The following is a 23,854-nucleotide window of genomic DNA, read 5'->3' as shown; positions in this document are numbered from 1 at the left end:
TTTCTAAATAAAATTTAATAATAAATATTTCTAAATTCTATTTCCCTAAAATTCCATATGTTGAAAGTTAATTGCAATACAGTCTTTGTAATGAAATGAGACACTGCAATGAAAGCCAATGATGAAACATTTATCAAGGAGAGAGCTACATCAAAGTTAACCAGGCAGTCTTAAATATAGAGCAGGTTTTGTGTCATAGACACATGTGCAAATTAAACTGACTAATTTTTTTCAGGGGCCTTTGGTTTGACAAGCAGTATGGGAACCTCCTGAAAGTGGATGCTTATGGCAATATTTTGGTGTGTGTGCATGGCTTCAAATTTCTGAAGGGGTAGGTAGAGTAGAGAATATTTGATCTTCTTATTTCATGAAGATCTAGTCCCCTTACATCGGAGAGAGAGAGAAAAGGGGGGGGGGGTGTCGTACATGATTGATTAGGTATGTTTGTAAGCATTTGTGTAACTCTGGTTACTGTAGCTCCACGTTGTGAGGGGATGCCCCAAAGTGGGGTCCATATTTTATTTTGTGTTTGACTTGTCAGTTGAATGATTACTACAGGATGCATGATGAAATACACACAGAATATTATGTCTATTTCCCTTCTAGTAAGTATACTTTTATTTTAAACATGAATATTATGTCTATTTCCCTTCTAGTAAGTATGCTTTTATCTTAAACATGAATATGAATTTCAAAGGCATGTGATAGTTGGTATTTTCCCAAGTTTCAAATTACATGTATACACTTTTTAAAAAATTTTAATGTAAATTTCATTATAACTTTTTATTAAATGTGATTCTATTGCTTTGATAATTTGGCATTTGATTAAAGCATAGACTATATGTCATTTATCTATTGTAAGGTGTGGGTTTTTTTTTGTTCAAAGAAATCATATGTTCTGTCTATGAATTGCTGGACATATTGTTTCTTATGACATTGTGGTTTAATCACATTGTTTAGTATTGATATACACATTTCACTTGTGAATGAAATACATGCATTTATCGTTATTATTTATTTGTAATTTTCTGTAGTTTTTCATTCATAGTGACCTAAATGCATGTATTTTCACACACAAAGTAAATAAATGCTATTCATATAAACAGTATCCTGTTTGAATGAACACTGTATCCCTATATATACAATGTATGTATAATACATGATTGATAATGATTAATAATCACTTTAATTTTGTCGGGTTTTGTAATTCTGATTTCAGATTAGAGATAGGAGAGTTGTACCCAAACAAGTTTGTGAATCTGGATGAAAAGAGAATTTATGTTCTCAATACATTGTTTCACCTGCCAGGTATAATATTACATTCAGCCTGTGACACGAGAGAAACTTGATTGTATGTAAAGTAGCATAGAAAAGTTTAATGAACTCTTATTTATTAGAAAATTATAATTTTATGATAATTGGTGTGTTCAGAATGGTCTAATTGTTTTAAAAGTCATGATTTATTTTAAAGGAGGCAGGTACTAGAATCCCACATCTATCATGAAACTTAAAATTTTAAAAGCTTTAGCTTAGTTTATCTGTTCTTTTATATATAGGTGTGAGTAACATGTGAAGGTTTGAATCAGCTTCTATTTCAATGTTTTACAATACAATGTTATGTAATACTAAGTACAGCCACATAATGAGTCTTGATTTCTTTGTTGACAGAAACATACATGCTTGCCTGTCTAATTGATTACTTCACAACCAGCACAGAATATGAGAGGTAGGTTCCTATATATATATACTCTTCTCTGTTTCTTACATCACTCATATGTCAATCAAGGGACACAAAGGTTTAGCAGTGCAGAGTTACTCCTCTTGATCTCAGAGCTAGATAATTTAATCAGGTCACTCTCCTAAATACTGTAAACCTATATGAAAAGTGATTTTTCAAAATCGTCATAGGAGATAATGACACCCAAATATAGACAGGTGTGGTTGCAGTTCTAATTCTTGTCTTTAAATTGCAACATAAACACATTCATATTTTTGATTCTGGAGGAAATCTATAAGTGGATGAGAATAGATTTACAGTATAATGTAATTCATTTCTTGTTTTCACACATTTATGAAATAGGAATCATATTTTTATTAAGACTTGATGTATATATCTAGCTTGAGAGAAAATTCCCACGTCAGTATACTAGAATATTGAACGTGGTAAGAGAAGACTGTGCAGTGCTGTTGTACTTTATATTGGTGATGATCACCTTTGGATAGATAGGACGATTTTTTCTTCCGCTATTTGACAGGTAGACGGAGCAGACACCCCCTGGGTGCCTCAGCGCTGTCAAAAGCCTTGTTACCCTTCAGTAAGGCAGTTAAGTATGCCTAGGTAAGATTCTCTCAAAGAGATCTACAGAAAAAGTTCAAAGATTCTCTCTGTTTGTCTGATTTTAAATGGTGATGTTTAAACCCTCAAAATATTCAAATCACACTATGTTTGACCCAATTCAAAATGTCACTTCTACAACAGGTGCTGCCCACTTATTCATGGAGGAGATTTGGCTTTCAATTTTCTAATCTCAAATCAATTTTCAAATTTAAGACATTGTCTTAAAAGTTTCACTTTCCTTTGGTACCATAGAGGCAGCAAGTGTTGTTTGTAAAATTGAAATGAATTTAAATTTTTTATCCCATGATAAACTGTGACACAACCACCTAAAACTTATTCCCTCACTGTACATGATACTGACAGGTTCTCACTGTACATGATACTGACAGGTTCTCACTGTAACATGATACTGACAGGTTCTCACTGTAACATGATACTGACAGGTTCTCACTGTAACATGATACTGACAGGTTCTCACTGTAACATGATACTGACAGGTTCTCACTGTAACATGATACTGACAGGTTCTCACTGTAACATGATACTAACAGGTTCTCACTGTAACTCCATGATACTGACAGGTTCTCACTGTAACTCCATGATACTGACAGGTTCTCACTGTAACATGATACTGACAGGTTCTCACTGTAACATGATACTGACAGGTTCTCACTGTAACTCCATGATACTGACAGGTTCTCACTGTAACTCCATGATACTGACAGGTTCTCACTGTAACTCCATGATACTGACAGGTTCTCACTGTAACATGATACTGACAGGTTCTCACTGTAACATGATACTGACAGGTTCTCACTGTAACATGATACTGACAGGTTCTCACTGTAACTCCATGATACTGACAGGTTCTCACTGTAACTCCATGATACTGACAGGTTCTCACTGTAACTCCATGATACTGACAGGTTCTCACTGTAACTCCATGATACTGACAGGTTCTCACTGTAACTCCATGATACTGACAGGTCCTCACTGTAACTCCATGATACTGACAGGTTCTCACTGTAACTCCATGATACTGACAGGTTCTCACTGTAACTCCATGATACTGACAGGTTCTCACTGTAACTCCATGATACTGACAGGTTCTCACTGTAACTCCATGATACTGACAGGTTCTCACTGTAACTCCATGATACTGACAGGTTCTCACTGTAACTCCATGATACTGACAGGTTCTCACTGTAACTCCATGATACTGACAGGTCCTCACTGTAACTCCATGATACTGACAGGTTCTCACTGTAACTCCATGATACTGACAGGTTCTCACTGTAACTCCATGATACTGACAGGTTCTCACTGTAACTCCATGATACTGACAGGTCCTCACTGTAACTCCATGATACTGACAGGTTCTCACTGTAACTCCATGATACTGACAGGTTCTCACTGTAACTCCATGATACTGACAGGTTCTCACTGTAACTCCATGATACTGACAGGTTCTCACTGTAACTCCATGATACTGACAGGTCCTCACTGTAACTCCATGATACTGACAGGTTCTCACTGTAACTCCATGATACTGACAGGTTCTCACTGTAACTCCATGATACTGACAGGTTCTCACTGTAACTCCATGATACTGACAGGTTCTCACTGTAACTCCATGATACTGACAGGTTCTCACTGTAACTCCATGATACTGACAGGTCCTCACTGTAACTCCATGATACTGACAGGTTCTCACTGTAACTCCATGATACTGACAGGTCCTCACTGTAACTCCATGATACTGACAGGTTCTCACTGTAACTCCATGATACTGACAGGTTCTCACTGTAACTCCATGATACTGACAGGTTCTCACTGTAACTCCATGATACTGACAGGTTCTCACTGTAACTCCATGATACTGACAGGTTCTCACTGTAACTCCATGATACTGACAGGTTCTCACTGTAACTCCATGATACTGACAGGTTCTCACTGTAACTCCATGATACTGACAGGTTCTCACTGTAACTCCATGATACTGACAGGTTCTCACTGTAACTCCATGATACTGACAGGTTCTCACTGTAACTCCATGATACTGACAGGTTCTCACTGTAACTCCATGATACTGACAGGTTCTCACTGTAACTCCATGATACTGACAGGTCCTCACTGTAACTCCATGATACTGACAGGTTCTCACTGTAACTCCATGATACTGACAGGTTCTCACTGTAACTCCATGATACTGACAGGTTCTCACTGTAACTCCATGATACTGACAGGTCCTCACTGTAACTCCATGATACTGACAGGTTCTCACTGTAACTCCATGATACTGACAGGTTCTCACTGTAACTCCATGATACTGACAGGTTCTCACTGTAACTCCATGATACTGACAGGTTCTCACTGTAACTCCATGATACTGACAGGTTCTCACTGTAACTCCATGATACTGACAGGTCCTCACTGTAACTCCATGATACTGACAGGTTCTCACTGTAACTCCATGATACTGACAGGTTCTCACTGTAACTCCATGATACTGACAGGTTCTCACTGTAACTCCATGATACTGACAGGTCCTCACTGTAACTCCATGATACTGACAGGTTCTCACTGTAACTCCATGATACTGACAGGTTCTCACTGTAACTCCATGATACTGACAGGTCCTCACTGTAACTCCATGATACTGACAGGTTCTCACTGTAACTCCATGATACTGACAGGTTCTCACTGTAACTCCATGATACTGACAGGTTCTCACTGTAACTCCATGATACTGACAGGTCCTCACTGTAACTCCATGATACTGACAGGTTCTCACTGTAACTCCATGATACTGACAGGTCCTCACTGTAACTCCATGATACTGACAGGTTCTCACTGTAACTCCATGATACTGACAGGTCCTCACTGTAACTCCATGATACTGACAGGTTCTCACTGTAACTCCATGATACTGACAGGTTCTCACTGTAACTCCATGATACTGACAGGTTCTCACTGTAACTCCATGATACTGACAGGTTCAGGTATGCATGCATGCTGAAAACACAGTGCATGGTCTGACTTGTTGAATAAACATTTCTCCTATTTATTAATGCAAACACATGTATTTCAAAATTGACAAGTAGCTTTCAAATTAAGGCATCTACTAATTTTGTTTTGTACAGATTTGTAACAGAACATTGTACAAAGCTTTGGAATTAAGGTGGAGGTTTTCAGTTGATGCTTAATACAATATGTCTGTGAACTGTAATGCCAAACTTCTTTTACAGTACCTGTACATGTATCTAAATTCACCTGGTCAAATTCACATTAAACATGTTAACTAAACGTTACTCAATTTTTTTTAATTTCATGTTCAAAACCTTTATTGTAAATACATTAAATTCTGTAGTTTTTGGTACGAGTGTAATATTTGCAGAGCATTCAGTAGAGGAGAAGTTGAAAGTTAAGCTTTGTACCTGCTAGATTTATAGTTTTCTGTACCCTTTTGACACTTCATTTAGAAGATGGCCTCTATCTGTAATGAAGTCTATGATGCTTTATGTTACAGGACTGTAGAAGGAGTCAGATGTGGGGAACTGTACATGTCCTACAAGTCCATCTTCCAGGACGTCAGGGCAGCGGTGGACTGGGTTCATTTCTATGTAAGTTACTAATCTGTGTATAGTTACACATGGACTGGGTTCATTTTCTATGTAAGTTACTAATCTGTGTATAGTTACACATGGACTGGGTTCATTTCTATGTAAGTTACTGATTGAGTTAGCTTAGTCTGTGTATAGTTACACATGGACTAAGTTCATTTCTATGTAAGTTACTGATTGAGTTAGCTTAGTCTGTGTATAGTTACACATGGACAAAGTTCATTTCTATGTAAGTTACTGATTGAGTTAGCTTAGTCTGTGTATAGTTACAGGTGGATTGGGTTCATCTCTATGTAAGTTACTGATCGAGTTAGCTTAGTCTGTGTATAGTTACACATGGACTGGGTTTATTTCTATAGTTACCGATTGAGTTAGCTTAGTCTGTGTATAGTTACACATGGACTGGGTCCATTTCTATGTAAGTTACTTATTGAGTTAGCTTAGTCTGTGTATAGTTACAGGTGGATTGGGTTCATCTCTATGTAAGTTACTTATTGAGTTTGCTAAATCTGTGTATAGTTACACGTGGACTGGGTTCATTTCTGTAGTTACTGATTGAGTTAGCTAGATCTGTGTATAGTTACACATGGACTGGGTCTGCAGGGTTTGACACTAAGGCACGTCCGACCGACCGAGTCTACTAAATGATAGGTCCGGTCGGGTAAAATGTTAATAAACTAGTCCGACTGGTCGTGTTGAAAAGATGAATAAGAAACTTTACTTTAAACCATAAGATATTTTATTCTTAACTCCCACCCCCCAATACCTGTTAAGAGTTTGCGAGCAATTTTGAACCGATTGATGACATAATCTTTATTTTCAGTTCTACTATATTAGTCACTGTCGGAATTGATGTTTTAGGACATTTATTCAAATACTTTGAATGTTAAAGGGACTGGTTCACGTTGAACAGAGAAGAGAGGAAAAGGTTGGGATGAAACAAAGCAGGGCTTATGAAATAGAAAAAAAAATAAAACGGTTGAGGTCATTTTATTTTAGCAAATGGACTTAATGAATTTCTGCGCCGGATAGAATTTAAAGAAACAGAAAATGCGTTTAATTGAAAATAAAATCATCAAATTGAATTACGAGACTTTTTTTTTTTTTAGAGACTATTAAATACTTTTTATTTCAAACTTCATTTAAATTAGGTATTTATATATGAAGAAATCCCCAGGTATTTTTTTTCTGGAAAGTTGGTCAGGGCTAGTGGATGTAAGGTCAGGTCTATTAAATATCATTTGAAGTAGCCCGACTGGACTAGTGCTCAAAAAAGTAAATGTCAAACCCTGGTCTATTTCTATGTAAGTTACTGATTGAGTTAGCTTAGTCTGTGTATAGTAACAGGTGGATTGGGTTCATCTCTATGTAAGTTACTGATTGAGTTAGCGTAGTCTGTGTATAGTTACACATGGACTGGGTTCATTTCTATGTAAGTTACTTATTGAGTTAGCTTAGTCTGTGTATAGTTACACATGGACTGGGTTCATTTCTATAGTTACTGATTGAGTTAGCTTAGTCTGTGTATAGTTACACATGGACTGGGTTCATTTCTATAGTTACTGATTGAGTTAGCTTAGTCTGTGTATAGTTACACATGGACTGGGTTCATTTCTATAGTTACTGATTGAGTTAGCTAAATCTGTGTATAGTTACATGTGGACTGGGTTCATCTCTATGTAAGTTACTGATTGAGTTAGCTTAGTCTGTGTATAGTTACACATGGACTGGGTTCATTTCTATAGTTACTGATTGAGTTAGCTAAATCTGTGTATAGTTACACATGGACTGGGTTCATCTCTATATAAGTTACTGATTGAGTTTGCCTAGTCTGTGTATAGTTACACATGGACTGGGTTCATTTCTATAGTTACTGATTGAGTTAGCTAAATCTGTGTATAGTTACACATGGACTGGGTTCATCTCTATATAAGTTACTGATTGAGTTTGCCTAGTCTGTGTATAGTTACACACACATGAACAGGGTCCATTTCTGGTGAAGTTAGCTCAGTTTGTTCATAGTTGCACTATAGACACATAGACTGGGTCTAATTTGGGTAAGTAAGCTTAAATCACCTCAAAGTACGGACATGTACAATTTTTGAGTAGTTACTGCATTATGATGTTTATTTTAATCTTTTCTAGGTATGGTAATTAAATTTCTTTCATGTTATAATGGATTACTTTTTTAAAAAATAGGGTAATTTGAAAAGTGACACGGTGGCCAATATGGAGCAGTATGTCCATAAAGACCGCAGACTACCAGTTCTTCTGGACAGGTAACAAACTCTTAGTTTCCTTTTAACTGTAAGATAAATCTTACCATTAAAAACAGTTTCGCTCTTAGGCTATTATCCAGCTACAGCTACTGAAACATTGTACAGCCAGTTGTTAATCCGGACATCAACAATCCATTGTACAGTCAGTTGTTAATCCGGACATCAACAATCCATTGTACAGTCAGTTGTTAATCCAGACATCAACAATCCATTGTACAGTCAGTTGTTAATCCGGACATCAACAATCCATTGTACAGTCAGTTGTTAGTCTGGACATTAACAACTCATTGTACAGCCAGTTGTTAATCCGGACATCAACAATCCATTGTACAACCAGTTGTTAATCCGGACATCAACAATCCATTGTACTGTCAGTTTTAATCTGGACATCAACAATTCATTGTACAGCCAGTTGTTAATCCGGACATCAACAATCCATTGTATAGTCAGTTGTTAATCTGGACATCAACAATCCATTGTACAGTCAGTTGTTAATCTGGACATCAACAATCCATTGTACAGTCAGTTGTTAATCTGGACATCAACAATCCATTGTATAGTCAATTGTTATTCTGGAGATCAACAATTCATTGTACAGTCAGTTGTTAATGATAATCCGGACATCAACAATCCATTGTACAGTCAGTTGTTAATCCGGACATCAGCAATCCATTGTACAGTCAGTTGTTAATCCGGACATCAACAATTCATTGTACAGCCAGTTGTTAATGATAATCCGGACATCAACAATCCATTGTACAGTCAGTTGTTAGTCCGGACATTAACAATTCATTGTACAGCCAGTTGTTAATCTGGACATCAACAATTCATTGTACAGTCAGTTGTTAATCCGGACATCAACAATTCATTGTACAGCCAGTTGTTGATCTGACATCAGCAATTCATTGTACAGTCAGTTGTTAAACCGGACATTAACAATTTATTGTACAGTCAGTTGTTAATCTGGACATCAACAATTCATTATACATTCAGTTGTTAATCCAGACATCAACAATTCATTGTACAGCCAGTTGTTAATCCGGACATCAACAATCCATTGTACAGTCAGTTGTTAATCTGGACATCAACAATTCATTGTACAGTCAGTTGTTAATCCGGACATCAGCAATCCATTGTACAGTCAGTTGTTAATCTGACATCAACAATTCATTGTACAGCCAGTTGTTAATGATAATCTGGACATCAACAATCCATTGTACAGTCAGTTGTTAGTCCGGACATTAACAATTCATTGTACAGCCAGTTGTTAATCCGGACATCAGCAATTCATTGTACAGTCAGTTGTTAATCCGGACATCAACAATTCATTGTACAGTCAGTTGTTAATCCGGACATCAGCAATCCATTGTACAGTCAGTTGTTAATCTGACATCAACAATTCATTGTACAGCCAGTTGTTAATGATAATCTGGACATCAACAATCCATTGTACAGTCAGTTGTTAGTCCGGACATTAACAATTCATTGTACAGCCAGTTGTTAATCCGGACATCAGCAATTCATTGTACAGTCAGTTGTTAAACCGGACATTAACAATTTATTGTACAGTCAGTTGTCAATCTGGACATCAACAATTCATTATACATTCAGTTGTTAATCCAGACATCAACAATTCATTGTACAGCCAGTTGTTAATCCGGACATCAACAATCCATTGTACAGTCAGTTGTTAATCCGGACATCAACAATTCATTGTACAGTCAGTTGTTAATCCAGACATCAACAATTCATTGTACAGCCAGTTGTTAATCCGGACATTAACCATCTATATTGCTTAAGCCTCCAGACTAAATTCTTGGAAACACATTTTAAAATTTTAAATACATACAATTTAGTTGTCTAGCCACTTTAAAAAATGTAAATGACAACATGATCTTGTTGATAAAATATCAGAATGAACAATTTACCTCTATGATGTTTAACAAATTCAAGATATTTGTAAAAGATATTTAGACCTTATGATACAATAGGAAATGTGAAATATAAAAATTTTATTGCCAATTTTAGACTCAGAGAAAGTGGAAAGAAGACAATCATTATTACAAATAGTGAATATGAGTATACAAATGTAAGTATTGAATGTGAATACCTTTGAGAAACTGATGGACATTAAAATGTGTTGAAAGCTTTGATTTGATTGGTCTTGCAAACTTCAAAATTATTTTTTTTTTATTCAGAAAATTATGGAGTATCTGACAGACTTTCCAGAGGTGAGATTTGAATATTGGGGTGGACTCAAGCTGGCCAACTATTAAAATGGCTTTTTGGCTGTGAAGGTGAAAGAAGTGACAAAGGGTTAATGAAGAGACTTAAGTTGTATCACAGCCTTGCAGTACAGCTTTGTTCTGAACTGCAATATAGTAATTGATTGGCCTATTGTAACACTCCTACTCAACATTTTGGTGCAGGGATGTTTGTACATATAAACAAACAAAATTAAGCTCCATATTCTTGTTTAGTAGATTTAGAATTTCTTGTATGGTGTAATCAAGTTTTGATTTCAATCACACAATTGCCTGTAAATACAGTTAGAACTGTCTATTCTCCTATGTAATGCATTTCACTTGTTTTTATGTTCTTCACACTATACAACCCTACACTTTGTCTGATCCGACTCTGTTCTTCACACTATACAACCCTACAGTTTGTCTGATCCGACTCTGTTCTTCACACTATACAACCCTACACTTTGTCTGATCCGACTCTGTTCTTCACACTATACAACCCTACACTTTGATCCAACTCTGTTCTTCACACTATACAACCCTACACTTTGTCTAATCCGACTCTGTTCTTCACACTATACAACCCTACACTTTGTCTGATCTGACTCTGTTCTTCACACTATACAACCTTACACTTTGTCTAATCTGACTCTTCTTCACACTATACAACCCTACACTTTGTCTGATCCGACTCTGTTCTTCACACTATACAACCCTACACTTTGATCCGACTCTGTTCTTCACACTATACAACCCTACACTTTGTCTGATCTGACTCTGTTCTTCACACTATACAACCCTACACTTTGTCTGATCCGACTCTGTTCTTCACACTATACAACCCTACACTTTGTCTGATCCGACTCTATTCTTCACACTATACAACCCTACACTTTGTCTGATCCGACTCTATTCTTCACACTATACAACCCTACACTTTGATCTGACTCTGTTCTTCACACTATGCAATTCAACACTTTGTCTAATCTAAAATCTTATGTTCTTCATACTGCAATCCAACACTTTTTCTAATCCGACACAGATTTGATTCTAAGTGCTTGTTAGATTAGACAGACTGCTCTGGTACACTAAGATTTGTTTGTTGTGACAGACTAAGGACAGGAAGTGGACATCTTATTTTGACTATGTTGTGGTGGATGCCAAAAAACCATTATTTTTTGAAGAAGGAACAATCCTTAGAAAAGTGGACAGGGTGAGTATGCACTCAATTGTGTACAATTAATTTTGAGGATTTTACCAATTCAATAGTTCAAGAAATTTCTTATAAATCCACATGTATTTGGATGTTGTGCAGCCATTTAAACTAAGACTTTCTCCTTCAGACTTCCAATAAACTAAGTATTGGTCATCATGTGGGGAAACTGGAACAACACTGTGCTTATTCAGGAGGTAAAGGACACATATATGTCTGTCAGCAGCAAATAGAATTGATTCGGAAGAATATAACGGATTTTTTTAATGATTTATATATTTTAAATTCTCATTCCCAACCTCGTGGCAGTATCATTAAGGAATATGAAAATAAGTTTGACTTGAATTGTTTAGGCTCCTGTGAGGTGATATCTCAGATGATTGGAGCCCAGGGTAAGGACGTGCTCTATGTAGGAGACCACATATTTGGAGATATTTTGAGATCCAAGAAACAGCGAGGATGGAGGACATTCTTGGTTGTCCCAGAGCTGTCCACTGAACTCCACGTATGGACGGACCAATCAGATCTGTTCAATAAAATTAAATCTCTGGAACATACCCTCAGTCAGATTTACAAGTAAGGCAAAGAAAATTTCTATATTTAGATGAATAATAGTGTGTTTTTGTTCATGGAGTTTGTCTAAAATGTTAACTAACAATATTAATTTTTGAGTCGGCTCGCGAAGCGAGATGCTCCTTGCTATCAATGGCATGCGGATTTATCGTGTATCACAAACTTTCTGTTTATTCTTACACCAACAACAAATAAATCCCGCGCACAAAGATCTTCAAATATTGTTCATTTGCTTTTTGAACAGCTTCATTAAATTTTGAAGACATATCATACATGTATGTTGACATTCTTATAACAATGTAATTTAAATGAGTCCCCTCAATACGTTTAAAGAAACTAAACATAGTGCGCATGAATACATGATGTAAGCAAAAGGCGATTGTACTTTTTTTTTTTTTTTTTTTTTTTACATGCGACGTACGTGTGTATAAATATATCAACTACAAAAATAGATTTGTAAACATGAAACAAATAACTTGTAAGTAAATATTTCATAGTGAAGAAAGGAATATCTCGCTTTCTTAGGTTGGAAAAGCATAGTAAATATTTGAAAATGGTATAATTGGTATATTAGGACTGATCATTCTCCCCGTCGAGGCCTCTTCGAAAGTGTGCCAAAGCTTAAACCATGTGACTATTTCTGCAGGAATCTACCGGGGTGATATGAGTAATGCACGTTCAGTTTGTTATGTTTTCTCTTTAAGACTTTTCTACAGTCAGATATAGATAATCACATTTACGTTGATTTACCGTATTTTGCCGAATATATTTATTACGCATCCCCTTTTGCCAAGTTTTGGGGCCTGTAAATTGTGGAAATACCATTGTTCGTGTGTACAATCACATTTACTCATTTAGATTCACGAGAAATCTTTGTGGAAATAATGCAGGTTCTCAAAATAGCATGAACTAGAATTTGTATACAGTGCAGCAAATTTGTTTTTTAAGAAAACGGCAATCTTGTCCTTATACACTCTACATAGCAGTATTTTCGGGGAAATAATGTTAATTTTAGCAAAGCACGAGAGTTCGTAGCAATAAAGTTTTAACAGACTCGATATTTTCTTTGTTTAAAGTTCAAATAGCCGATGCGAGCGTTCAATGTTTTGTAATCAAAACATCACCCAAGCTTCGAAAAATGACGTACCAAGGTGCGATATAACGACCCCCCTCGGTAATTATAAACATATCAATAATCAAAGCCAGTAATTTAATTGGTACTAAATGAAGAATTCAAGCATAACCCTTTAAAATTTTGCCGCATTTAGATGGGTTAGTACATCAGTCGTTTACTGCAAAAGGAAAGTTAAAACTCAAAAGTAATCGCATATTCCCAGACCCATGAAAAACGTGCAACATGCAGAAATCTGACAAAATCAAGTGACAAAGGACATGTACACAAAACATATGCTAGTCACGGTATCATATTATCATGGCAGTTTTAAAAATTGCACGATGATAAATTTTAATTGGCTGTTTCATAATGAATAGTTACAGGGTGTAAGATAATTTAAAAAAACAAAACAATTTTAGGCTTTTAGATAGGTAAACAACGCGGCGAAAAATTATAAGTGCACATTGCATTGACTAAAACAAAATGAGTCAAAAGCCTTTAGTGGTATGTATAATGTGTCCCTTCACATAAAAAAATATTATATTTGGTTAAATACCAGTGTAAATTAATAAGCATAATGCATTATTCCGATTGTAGTTTTTTCTAGAATTATGGAAGCCCATTAATGTCAATGTGATAGTCAGTATTTACGTTTTTCTGAAGTATGGAAACCCATTTCAGCCATATTTCTAAATTCATGTAACTATACATATGAGATTTTGTAAACAATTACTTATGCCCCCTTTCAAAGAAGAGAAGGGGGGGGGGGGGGGGGGGGGGGGGTGCTTTGCACTTGTTGGTCGGCAGACCACATGTTTGCTCAATATCTTGGGAACCATTCACTTGATGGTTAGGATATTTCAAATGTTGGTTGGTTATGAGTAGAAGAGGACCTCTATTGATTTTTAGGTCAAAAGGTGAAAAGTCAGTCCACTCTGGACGTCATAGGAATATACTGTCCATTCAATATCTTGAGGACCCTTTGCTTGACAGACATCAAACTCGGTACACTGGTACATCATAAGGAGTAGATGACCCCTTATGATTCTAAGGTCATATGGTTAAAGGTCAAGGGTCAAAATGGATATAGGAATATACTATCCACTCAATATCTCGAGAACCCTTTGGTTGACGGACATCAAACGTGGTACACTGGTACATCTTAAGAAGTAGATGACCCCTATTGATTTTGAGGTCACATGGTTAAAGATCAAGGGTCAAATTGGACATAGTGATATATTGTCTCCTATATTTCAAGAATCAGTAGCTTGACTGACACCAAACTTGGTACACTGGTACATCCTATGGAATAGATGACTCCTATCTATTTTAGGTCACATGGTCAAAGGCCAAGGGTCAGTCCATTCAGGACATAGGTAGATATTGTCTACTCAACATCTACTTGCATTGGTTTGGTACTATTATCAATTAAATGATGCATGTGTATAACCGTTTACAATTCTGCACCACATTGGGAGTGGGGGTATTGTTGTATGTTTGTATTGTTTTACAAACATTTTTTGTTTTCTTTGTTGTTTTGATGGTAGCATTTTATGACTAGTTGATGAATAAACTCTCAAAATATGCACAGATAGTCAGTACAGTAAAAACAGCAATGTTTCTTACAGATGTCAACTGCATAGTCATTGTAACATTGACTAAAGTTTAAGCTCAAGGAATTGATTTGATAAACTTTTTTGTTGGATGGTATCTTCTTACAACCATTGTGGTGCTTATTTGAGGGTTTTCTGTTGTGATATAATGTACTATATATGACTACATAATGATTTTTCTCCAATTCTTAGCATTTGTACATCATGGATTGTTTAGCACAATCATCAGTTAGCAATGACTCTTTACATCCATGTTGGATATGTACATGTAATTTAAATGGCAGTGGTCATGACTTAGTCAAATTTAGTCACCTTACACAGATATGATGCATTAAAGTATAAATCCTGCTAAAAGAATTGTGCATATGCGAACTCACACACACAATGTTCGTTATCCTTGATTACTACTATATTGCTCCTTCAAGATTACCTATTCCAGTTGACAATGAAGAGCGAGTCGACTCTCAGGCCCTTCAGGCCTTTGATTTATATATATATAATCATCATGTGAAAAAAAAATTGCACAGCGGGTGTAATGTTGAACAGTTTTATGTTATGCAACAATTGTAGTTGATAGATATATTCTATGTTACATAACAATTATACAACAATTGTAGTTGATAGATATATTCTATGTTAATACTCAATACGTGTTAAAAATTGAATTGCGGTTGAAAAATCACAAGTGGTCACAGTTTTTTGTGAGTGAAAAAAAGATCTTTTATCTGGATTTCCTTGGTTTATTGACTGTACTTTGAAGTTAACTATAATTTCATCTCGTGCATAGTAACACTTTACAGGATGATTATAAATATATTGAAAAAGTAAACGTGAATCAAATAAATAACTAAGCCCAAGCATACATCGAGTGTTACAGAGACGTCTGATCTTGTTTGTGTTTACTTCAGGCGGTGTCCTGCTGTCTGGTATCTCTAGTCATACATCAAGTGTTACAGAGGCGTCTGATCTTGTTTGTGTTTACTTCAGGCGGTGTCCTGCTGTCTGGTATCTCTAGTCATACATCGAGTGTTAAAGAGGCGTCTGATCTTGTTTGTGTTTACTTCAGGCGGTGTCCTGCTGTCTGGTATCTCTAGTCATACATCAAGTGTTACAGAGGCGTCTGATCTTGTTTGTGTTTACTTCAGGCGGTGTCCTGCTGTCTGGTATCTCTAGTCAAACACTTTCAGCTGTTTGTTAAGTGTTTTTCAACTAGATTTTTAAAAAATGAAATCTTCACAAATGTTTTAAAAATATAAATTGAATTTACGCTAACAGTCTTCAAGATTTCAAATCACATTATGTTATAAATACATGTAGGTGGTAGATCTCTGGACAGCGAGTATGCTGCATAAATACACCCTATGAAACTCACCATACACCAATGATATATTTTCTTAAATTCCTGTAAAAAATCAATTGATTGAAAAATGCTAGCAACTGGCTAAAATTTGCTAGTAGTGAAAAATGTTTATTTTGATCCCTGAACATGATGGTAGTTTATCTTTGAACATATACCATAATTAGGGGAAAACAATCAATTTAGCAAGATTATTGCATACATTAATGTTTATGAATTTCACAATCACCACCAATCAGAAAGGATGCGTAAAAGGTATCAGAAAACTAGTGTATTCTGTTTTTAATTGCCTGCCAGCAACTAGTTTACCTGTGGAAAATTTGATTTGATATGGAAAAGAGACTATGGTGCAAAGATGTGTCAGGATTTTTTGTAACATATAGGAATACTGTCCATACCCATTCATTTGGGGGAAAATATTGTAAAGATAGAACAAATTGGGAATTTTCCATTGCAATGAATAAGCTAGTCTCTGCTACATGTATGTTTTAAAGAATAAACAAGTATTTGTGTGCTATTTTATTGACCTTTATTTCCTACTTAAAATGTAGCGAAGAAAGAAGTGAACCCGTAAAACATTTCATCGAAATCGATAAGAGCCCCAAATTATGATAGTAATTTGTTACTGGGCATTTTTTAGCCACAGAATTAGGAAAAATTAATAGCATTTGTCATTGGGAATGGGAAATTTATCGATTTCGGTTTTATAAAGAAAAAGAAATGCTGTGTGTTAAGGTGGTGTGGTAACTTTGTTTTAAATGTTCACAGATTTCACTGAATATTTCACCCTTAATTTTCTTTCTTTACAGAAACTTAGACAGTAGTAACATGGAAAAACCAGATATTTCCAAAATCCAGAGAGCTATGATGGTAATTGGCAGATTCAGCAAGTTTAAAATATTTTGATATGCACGTATCAGTTTTTTAACTCTGAAATATTCCTATCAAACTGTAGATCATATGAGTACTACTACTTGATTTCAGGACACTGTGCATGAGTTGGACTTGTCTTATGGAATGTTAGGAAGTTTATTCCGAAGTGGTATGTCACTATATATAGATTAAACACTGTAGATGGGGTGTGATTTTTGCTGTAGATGGATTCACAAAAGTGTTGCTCATAAAAATAAATCATTATAGAATTGTCTTTTTAGCTCACCGGGAGCTATTGTCATGACTCTGGTGTCAGCATCATGCTTTAAGGAAAAAACTACCTGGGCTATATCTATTGAACTAAGGGGGATAGGGTTTGATATTTTTTATATTTAACATAGATTCCAGATGAAGAGACCTTTCTTTTGATACCACAGCTTTTGACCTTGACCTTGGACTTTGACCCTTTTTTCAGAAACTTTAACCTGGGCTACACGTTTTGAACCAAGGGGGATAGGGCTTTTATATTTTACATATATGTATATGCCTCATGAAGAGACCTTTCTTTTGGTACCAAAACTTTTGACCTAGTAATCTTTACTATGGATTTTGGTGTACCTTTTAAAAACTTTAACCTGGACTATGTCTTTTGAACCAAGTGGGATAGGGTTTTGATATTTCACATATAGATGGCCCATGAAGAGACCCCATCTTTTGGTACCAAGACTTTTGACTTAGTGACCTTTACTGCAGACTTTGACCTACCTTTTTAAAAAAAAATTTAACCTGGACTATATTTTTCAACCAAGGGGGATAGGATTTTGATATTTCACATAACTTGGCGATGTCTTTTGAATCAAGGGGATAGGGATTTGATGTTTCATATTTAGATGCCTCATGAAGAGACCTTTGTTTTGGTAGAAGACATTTGACCTAATGAACTTTGCCTTGAACTTCAACCCTCTGTTCAAAAACTTTAACCTTGGTTATAACTTTTGAACCAAGAGTGTTTTTTGTTTTTTAGCCTTTTATGTTTCAAATATAGATGTCTCATTAGAAGACATTTCTTTTATTACTAGAACTATTGACCTTGGACTTGACCTACTTTTCAAAAACATTAACCTTGGATATATCTTTTGAATAAGGGGGATAGGGATTTGATATTTCATATTTAGATGCCTCGTGAGTCGTGACCAGGCCTTTCATATGGTATCAAAACTTTTGACCTAGTGACATTAAACTTTGACCAACTTTTCAAAAAACTTAATCCTTTTGAACCAAAGGGGATAGGTTAAGTCGAGTCGCGCTTCCCGGTGAGCTTTGTTGTCTTCTGTTGCACTGATGTAATGATTTTAATACAGAAATCTAAATCTATAGCAATTGACTCAATAATGCAAATATAGATCAAGGCATTTTTTTTTTAGCATGAATTGTAATTGGTGAAGTATTTGATTGGGTTTACATGGTATGATAGACATGTAACAAAGAATTTACTTTTTCAGGTTCTCGTCTGACTTTCTTCTCCTCTCAGGTCCAGCGATTCGCAGATATCTATGCAGCCTCTGTCATCAACCTTATCCATTACCCCTTTACCTACATGTTCAAGGCTCCAGCAATGCTGGTGAGGATTTGTACATTCATATAATATTAGGGCGTAACAAATGAAATCAAGGTCAACGATTTTGTTATTATTTGAATTCAAAGAGATAACACTGACTGTCTTATGTAAATATCTTGGTATTTACATGTAGGTACAATTAGAAATGGTTATTCTTGCTTGGCGTTAAGTATCCAACACTGTGTGTGTTTGTGGAGGGGGGAATACACAAATCGTATGTTACCATGAATAGTTTTTATGGTTTAGTTACAGGTTTTTTAATACAAGGAGGATTTCAGAAAGGCATAATTTGATATTACAAAATACTCTATGTTGAACTGGCTTCTATTTGTTTATTTTTTTATAAGAATGCTTTAACAGTTTGCATTCAATAGATACTGTTTAGCTTTGACATCTGAGCAATAGGCTCAAGTGAATTTTTCTGATCAAGATTCATCCTTCATCTGTTGTCATTGGAATTTTTCACATTTCCTGGAAACACTTGGCTAATATTAACCAAACATGACACAATGTATCCTTAGGTATAGTGAATTCAAGTTTGTTCAAATGAGGGACTGTGCTCTTTATCAAGGGGAGAATATTGGGAAATGTTGAGAACAAGGTTGGATGTTTTAAAAATGTTCTTCTCAAGATTGGCTCGTTTGCATAGAAACTTGGTTAATATGATCTGAGATTTTAATAGATGTGCTATATAGATTCAATTGTTTTAATTCTATAACCCTGAAGCCAAAGCAGGTCCACAATGGGGATTTAAGGATTGATTCTCAAAGTGCCCAAAACTTATGAATCTTTGTGTATGAGCAACGTGAGTCAGCTGACTTTTTGTTTAAGGCATTTAGCATATTCATTATCGTCACAATTTGCTGTCCAGTCATTATATCCTCAGTCTGTGTCCAGTCATTATATTCTCAGTCTGTGTCCAGTCATTATATTATCAGTCTGTGTCCAGTCATTATATCCTCAGTCTGTGTCCAGTCTTTATATTCTCAGTCTGTGTCGAGTCATTATATTCTCAGTCTGTGTCCAGTCATTATATTATCAGTCTGTGTCCAGTCATTATATCCTCAGTCTGTGTCCAGTCATTATATCCTCAGTCTGTGTCCAGTCATTATATTATCAGTCTGTGTCCAGTCATTATATCCCCAGTCTGTGTCCAGTCATTATATCCTCAGTCTGTGTCCAGTCATTATATTATCAGTCTGTGTCCAGTCATTATATTATCAGTCTGTGTCCAGTCATTATATCCTCAGTCTGTGTCCAGTCATTATATTCTCAGTCTGTGTCCAGTCATTATATCCTCAGTCATTATATCCTCAGTCTGTGTCCAGTCATTATATCCTCAGTCTGTGTCCAGTCATTATATCCTCAGTCTGTGTCCAGTCATTATATTCTCAGTCTGTGTCCAGTCATTATATCCTCAGTCATTATATCCTCAGTCTGTGTCCAGTCATTATATCCTCAGTCTGTGTCCAGTCATTATATTCTCAGTCTGTGTCCAGTCATTATATTCTCAGTCTGTGTCCAGTCATTATATTCTCAGTCTGTGTCCAGTCATTATATCCTCAGTCTGTGTCCAGTCATTATATTCTCAGTCTGTGTCCAGTCATTATATTATCAGTCTGTGTCCAGTCATTATATTCTCAGTCTGTGTCCAGTCATTATATTCTCAGTCTGTGTCCAGTCATTATATCCTCAGTCTGTGTCCAGTCATTATATTATCAGTCTGTGTCCAGTCATTATATCCTCAGTCTGTGTCCAGTCATTATATCCTCAGTCTGTGTCCAGTCATTATATTATCAGTCTGTGTCCAGTCATTATATCCTCAGTCTGTGTCCAGTCATTATATCCTCAGTCTGTGTCCAGTCTGTGTCCAGTCATTATATTCTCAGTCTGTGTCCAGTCATTATATCCTCAGTCTGTGTCCAGTCATTATATTCTCAGTCTGTGTCCAGTCATTATATCCTCAGTCTGTGTCCAGTCATTATATCCTCAGTCTGTGTCCAGTCATTATATCCTCAGTCTGTGTCCAGTCTTTATATTATCAGTCTGTGTCCAGTCATTATATCCTCAGTCTGTGTCCAGTCATTATATCCTCAGTCTGTGTCCAGTCATTATATCCTCAGTCTGTGTCCAGTCATTATATCCTCAGTCTGTGTCCAGTCATTATATTCTCAGTCTGTGTCCAGTCTTTATATCCTCAGTCATTATATCCTCAGTCTGTGTCCAGTCTGTGTCCAGTCATTATATTCTCAGTCTGTGTCCAGTCATTATATTCTCAGTCTGTGTCCAGTCATTATATCCTCAGTCTGTGTCCAGTCTTTATATCCTCAGTCATTATATCCTCAGTCTGTGTCCAGTCATTATATCCTCAGTCATTATATCCTCAGTCTGTGTCCAGTCATTATATCCTCAGTCTGTGTCCAGTCATTATATCCTCAGTCTGTGTCCAGTCTTTATATTATCAGTCTGTATCCAGTCATTATATCCTCAGTCTGTGTCCAGTCATTATATCCTCAGTCTGTGTCCAGTCATTATATCCTCAGTCATTATATCCTCAGTCTTTATATCCTCATCCTTTGGAGTCAGATACCAACTTTAAGGTTTGAACAAATATGTTATTGATTCTCAAGGTCAAGGCGAGTATAGCAAGTATATCCTTCTGGAGAGAAATTTCAATTGTTGGGAAAGATTAATTTTCAAGGTCATTGATGAATGATCAGTAAAGAGAGTTTTCCAAATTTGTTTATAGATGAGGGAGTAGTATTGACATACCTGTACATGTAAATTGAGTAACTTGCTTGTTGCAGCTGCCTCACGAGTCCACTGTATCACATGGTGAGACAATAGCTCCTGCAGATGATTTTACTATTGCCAGACAACGATCTGTGAATTCTGGGACCAGAAAATGTGCCCGAGTTCAACATGTGCCACATGTACGTCCTGAGACACCCACAAAAGTTACTCATCACCATGACGATGATGACTTTGAAGAAACCAGTAGCAACAGCAGTGATAAGTCATCCTAATCATGTCAACAGTTGAATTGTTAACTTTGACAGTATTCATTGCTGGGGATTTTCATGTGCAGCCTAAACAGGTTGAAAGTGTCGGATGACAGACTTGTTTATTACCAGTAAATGCGCCTTTTCATACCGGTAGTCTATGTGAGAACAATTTTATGACTCGTCCAATATAATTATAGTGCAATTATAGGCAAGTGAATATTTGTCATATAGGGATGGTGGTTTAATATCTTTTTATGTTGCCTGCAGTGCATTGATAGAAATGACATGGGTCATTGTCTGTCTCTGACTTCACCACTAGCAAGCTGTGTTTAACCTTTCCAAGTATAAAAAAGCTGTTGCTATACTTAAATGTATTCTATTTAATGCTGGTTGTAAACCAAGATGTATTTACCTCAGAATTGTGCTAATATGCTGATAGATATACTGCATTTATGTAGAGTTTTATAATGTGGTGGTGTCAATTTGTATTTTTTCTTATTTTTGTTCAGTTTAGTCACTTTGATTGTATGCCTCACAATGTCTGGAGTTATTTATAGTATCATTACTATGAGTGCATAATCAAAATTTTGGAATGAAAACTTTTCTAGTCAAAAATGAAATTTTTCAACTTCCATCTTTGGTGCCTGTTAGATATATATTGGTAAAATGAACTGAGCCTTTAATAGTTGCTGATACTTAAGTGCTATGTCTGCCATACTTCAATATGTTAAACTAGTGATGTTCAGCCATTCATTTACATTGGGACCATGCAGATTCTGTAAACTTCTCTTTTCATTATTTTGCCCTAGAGTTTTGGATTGATACTTAAAATTTTCAAGTCAATTTACGAAGTCATGAACAGGTTTATTCATAAGGATTGCAATGTAATGGGTATTACCAAGTGTAATAAAATACAGATTGTAATAGCAGTTTTAAAAATATGTGTTGAACCTTTTCATAATTTAGAACTTTACCTCAGAATGCCATGTGCAATAGAAACCTGGTGACCTTCAATGTGCTACAAAGTTTTACATTTTCCTAATTGGCATTTCATTATCAGAATTTTAAACAAATATATAAAATTATATATATATATGAATGATTGATTGTTTTGTTGGTATAGTTGTTAGAAACAGTTTTGTTTTTGTGTGTATAATTGTTTTCTAAATTCTTGTTGTGAAAATCACAAGTGCAATTATAACACTTTTGTACAAGAAAATGATTTTGAATTGTTACATGTATATGTAAGTGTGGTCAATTTGAAGTGCCAGAGGCATTACATTATATATGTCAGTTATTTTAAAACATGATGAAACTGTTTCACAAAAGCAACGGGTACAGATTTCTAGATAATTCATTACTGTTTTGAAGAGAGATTGTTGATGTGCACAAGAGCATACTATTTATATGTGCATTTGTTTATGCTACAACTTACATATTCATGTATTTGTTATTTATTTTATGCACTAGTAGATTGTTGATAATGCTGTAGATGTTTATGAATTAAAGGTGCTTCTCACACTTCTCATTCTTCTTACAACCTTGAAGTGATCTTAATGTGTATGTTCACCATTTTCTCCTGCAAATTTAAATCAGGTACACAATTGGAATATACATGTGCTCTCACCATATGGGATTTTTGGCAATTTGATTGGATTTCATTTCATGTATAAAAATAATGTAATGGTTTAAGCTCAAAGTGCTAGAGAACACACAACCCAACAGTGGTGTAATTGATCTAAAAATAGGACATGTCGGAATGGGATGTTTTAATCTGTGAATGATATTGAGTGAAATGTTCTCAACATACCGAGGTTTACTCCAGCCAGCTAGGGGTTCTGTGGTGATGCTATTATTTTATGTTATTTGTATTTTTATACACCTGTCAGAGATGGGACATATTATGGTATGGTATCGTCCGTCTGTCTGTCCAGACTTTGTGGGCAAGATACAGACCAAACCGTAAGCTCCAGGATTTTACAACTTGTACATTTAATCACCA

The 23,854-nt window shown here is 35.8% G+C and overlaps 1 protein-coding gene across 3 annotated transcripts in view; it reads left to right on the top strand.

Moving 5' to 3' along the window:
- Positions 1 to 23,373, top strand: part of LOC125658103 (cytosolic purine 5'-nucleotidase-like) — a 32,724-nt gene extending 9,351 nt beyond the window's left edge. For all 3 annotated transcript variants that reach the window (XM_056149652.1, XM_056149650.1, XM_056149651.1), the window contains exons 5-18: positions 236 to 331; positions 1,220 to 1,308; positions 1,669 to 1,726; positions 5,868 to 5,961; positions 8,161 to 8,240; positions 10,269 to 10,329; positions 10,439 to 10,471; positions 11,598 to 11,699; positions 11,830 to 11,896; positions 12,053 to 12,275; positions 17,166 to 17,226; positions 17,341 to 17,398; positions 18,732 to 18,850; positions 21,655 to 23,373. In XM_056149652.1, the coding sequence (XP_056005627.1) occupies positions 236 to 331; positions 1,220 to 1,308; positions 1,669 to 1,726; positions 5,868 to 5,961; positions 8,161 to 8,240; positions 10,269 to 10,329; positions 10,439 to 10,471; positions 11,598 to 11,699; positions 11,830 to 11,896; positions 12,053 to 12,275; positions 17,166 to 17,226; positions 17,341 to 17,398; positions 18,732 to 18,850; positions 21,655 to 21,873 (1,360 nt within the window). In that variant the 3' untranslated portion in view covers positions 21,874 to 23,373. The remainder of the gene's footprint in view (positions 1 to 235; positions 332 to 1,219; positions 1,309 to 1,668; positions 1,727 to 5,867; positions 5,962 to 8,160; positions 8,241 to 10,268; positions 10,330 to 10,438; positions 10,472 to 11,597; positions 11,700 to 11,829; positions 11,897 to 12,052; positions 12,276 to 17,165; positions 17,227 to 17,340; positions 17,399 to 18,731; positions 18,851 to 21,654) is intronic.
- The last annotated feature ends 481 nt before the right edge of the window (positions 23,374 to 23,854 follow it).

This window comes from Ostrea edulis, chromosome 9 (genome assembly GCF_947568905.1).
Source record: "Ostrea edulis chromosome 9, xbOstEdul1.1, whole genome shotgun sequence".
Taxonomy (NCBI): domain Eukaryota; kingdom Metazoa; phylum Mollusca; class Bivalvia; order Ostreida; family Ostreidae; genus Ostrea; species Ostrea edulis.
This window is presented reverse-complemented; position numbering and strand designations above follow the sequence as displayed.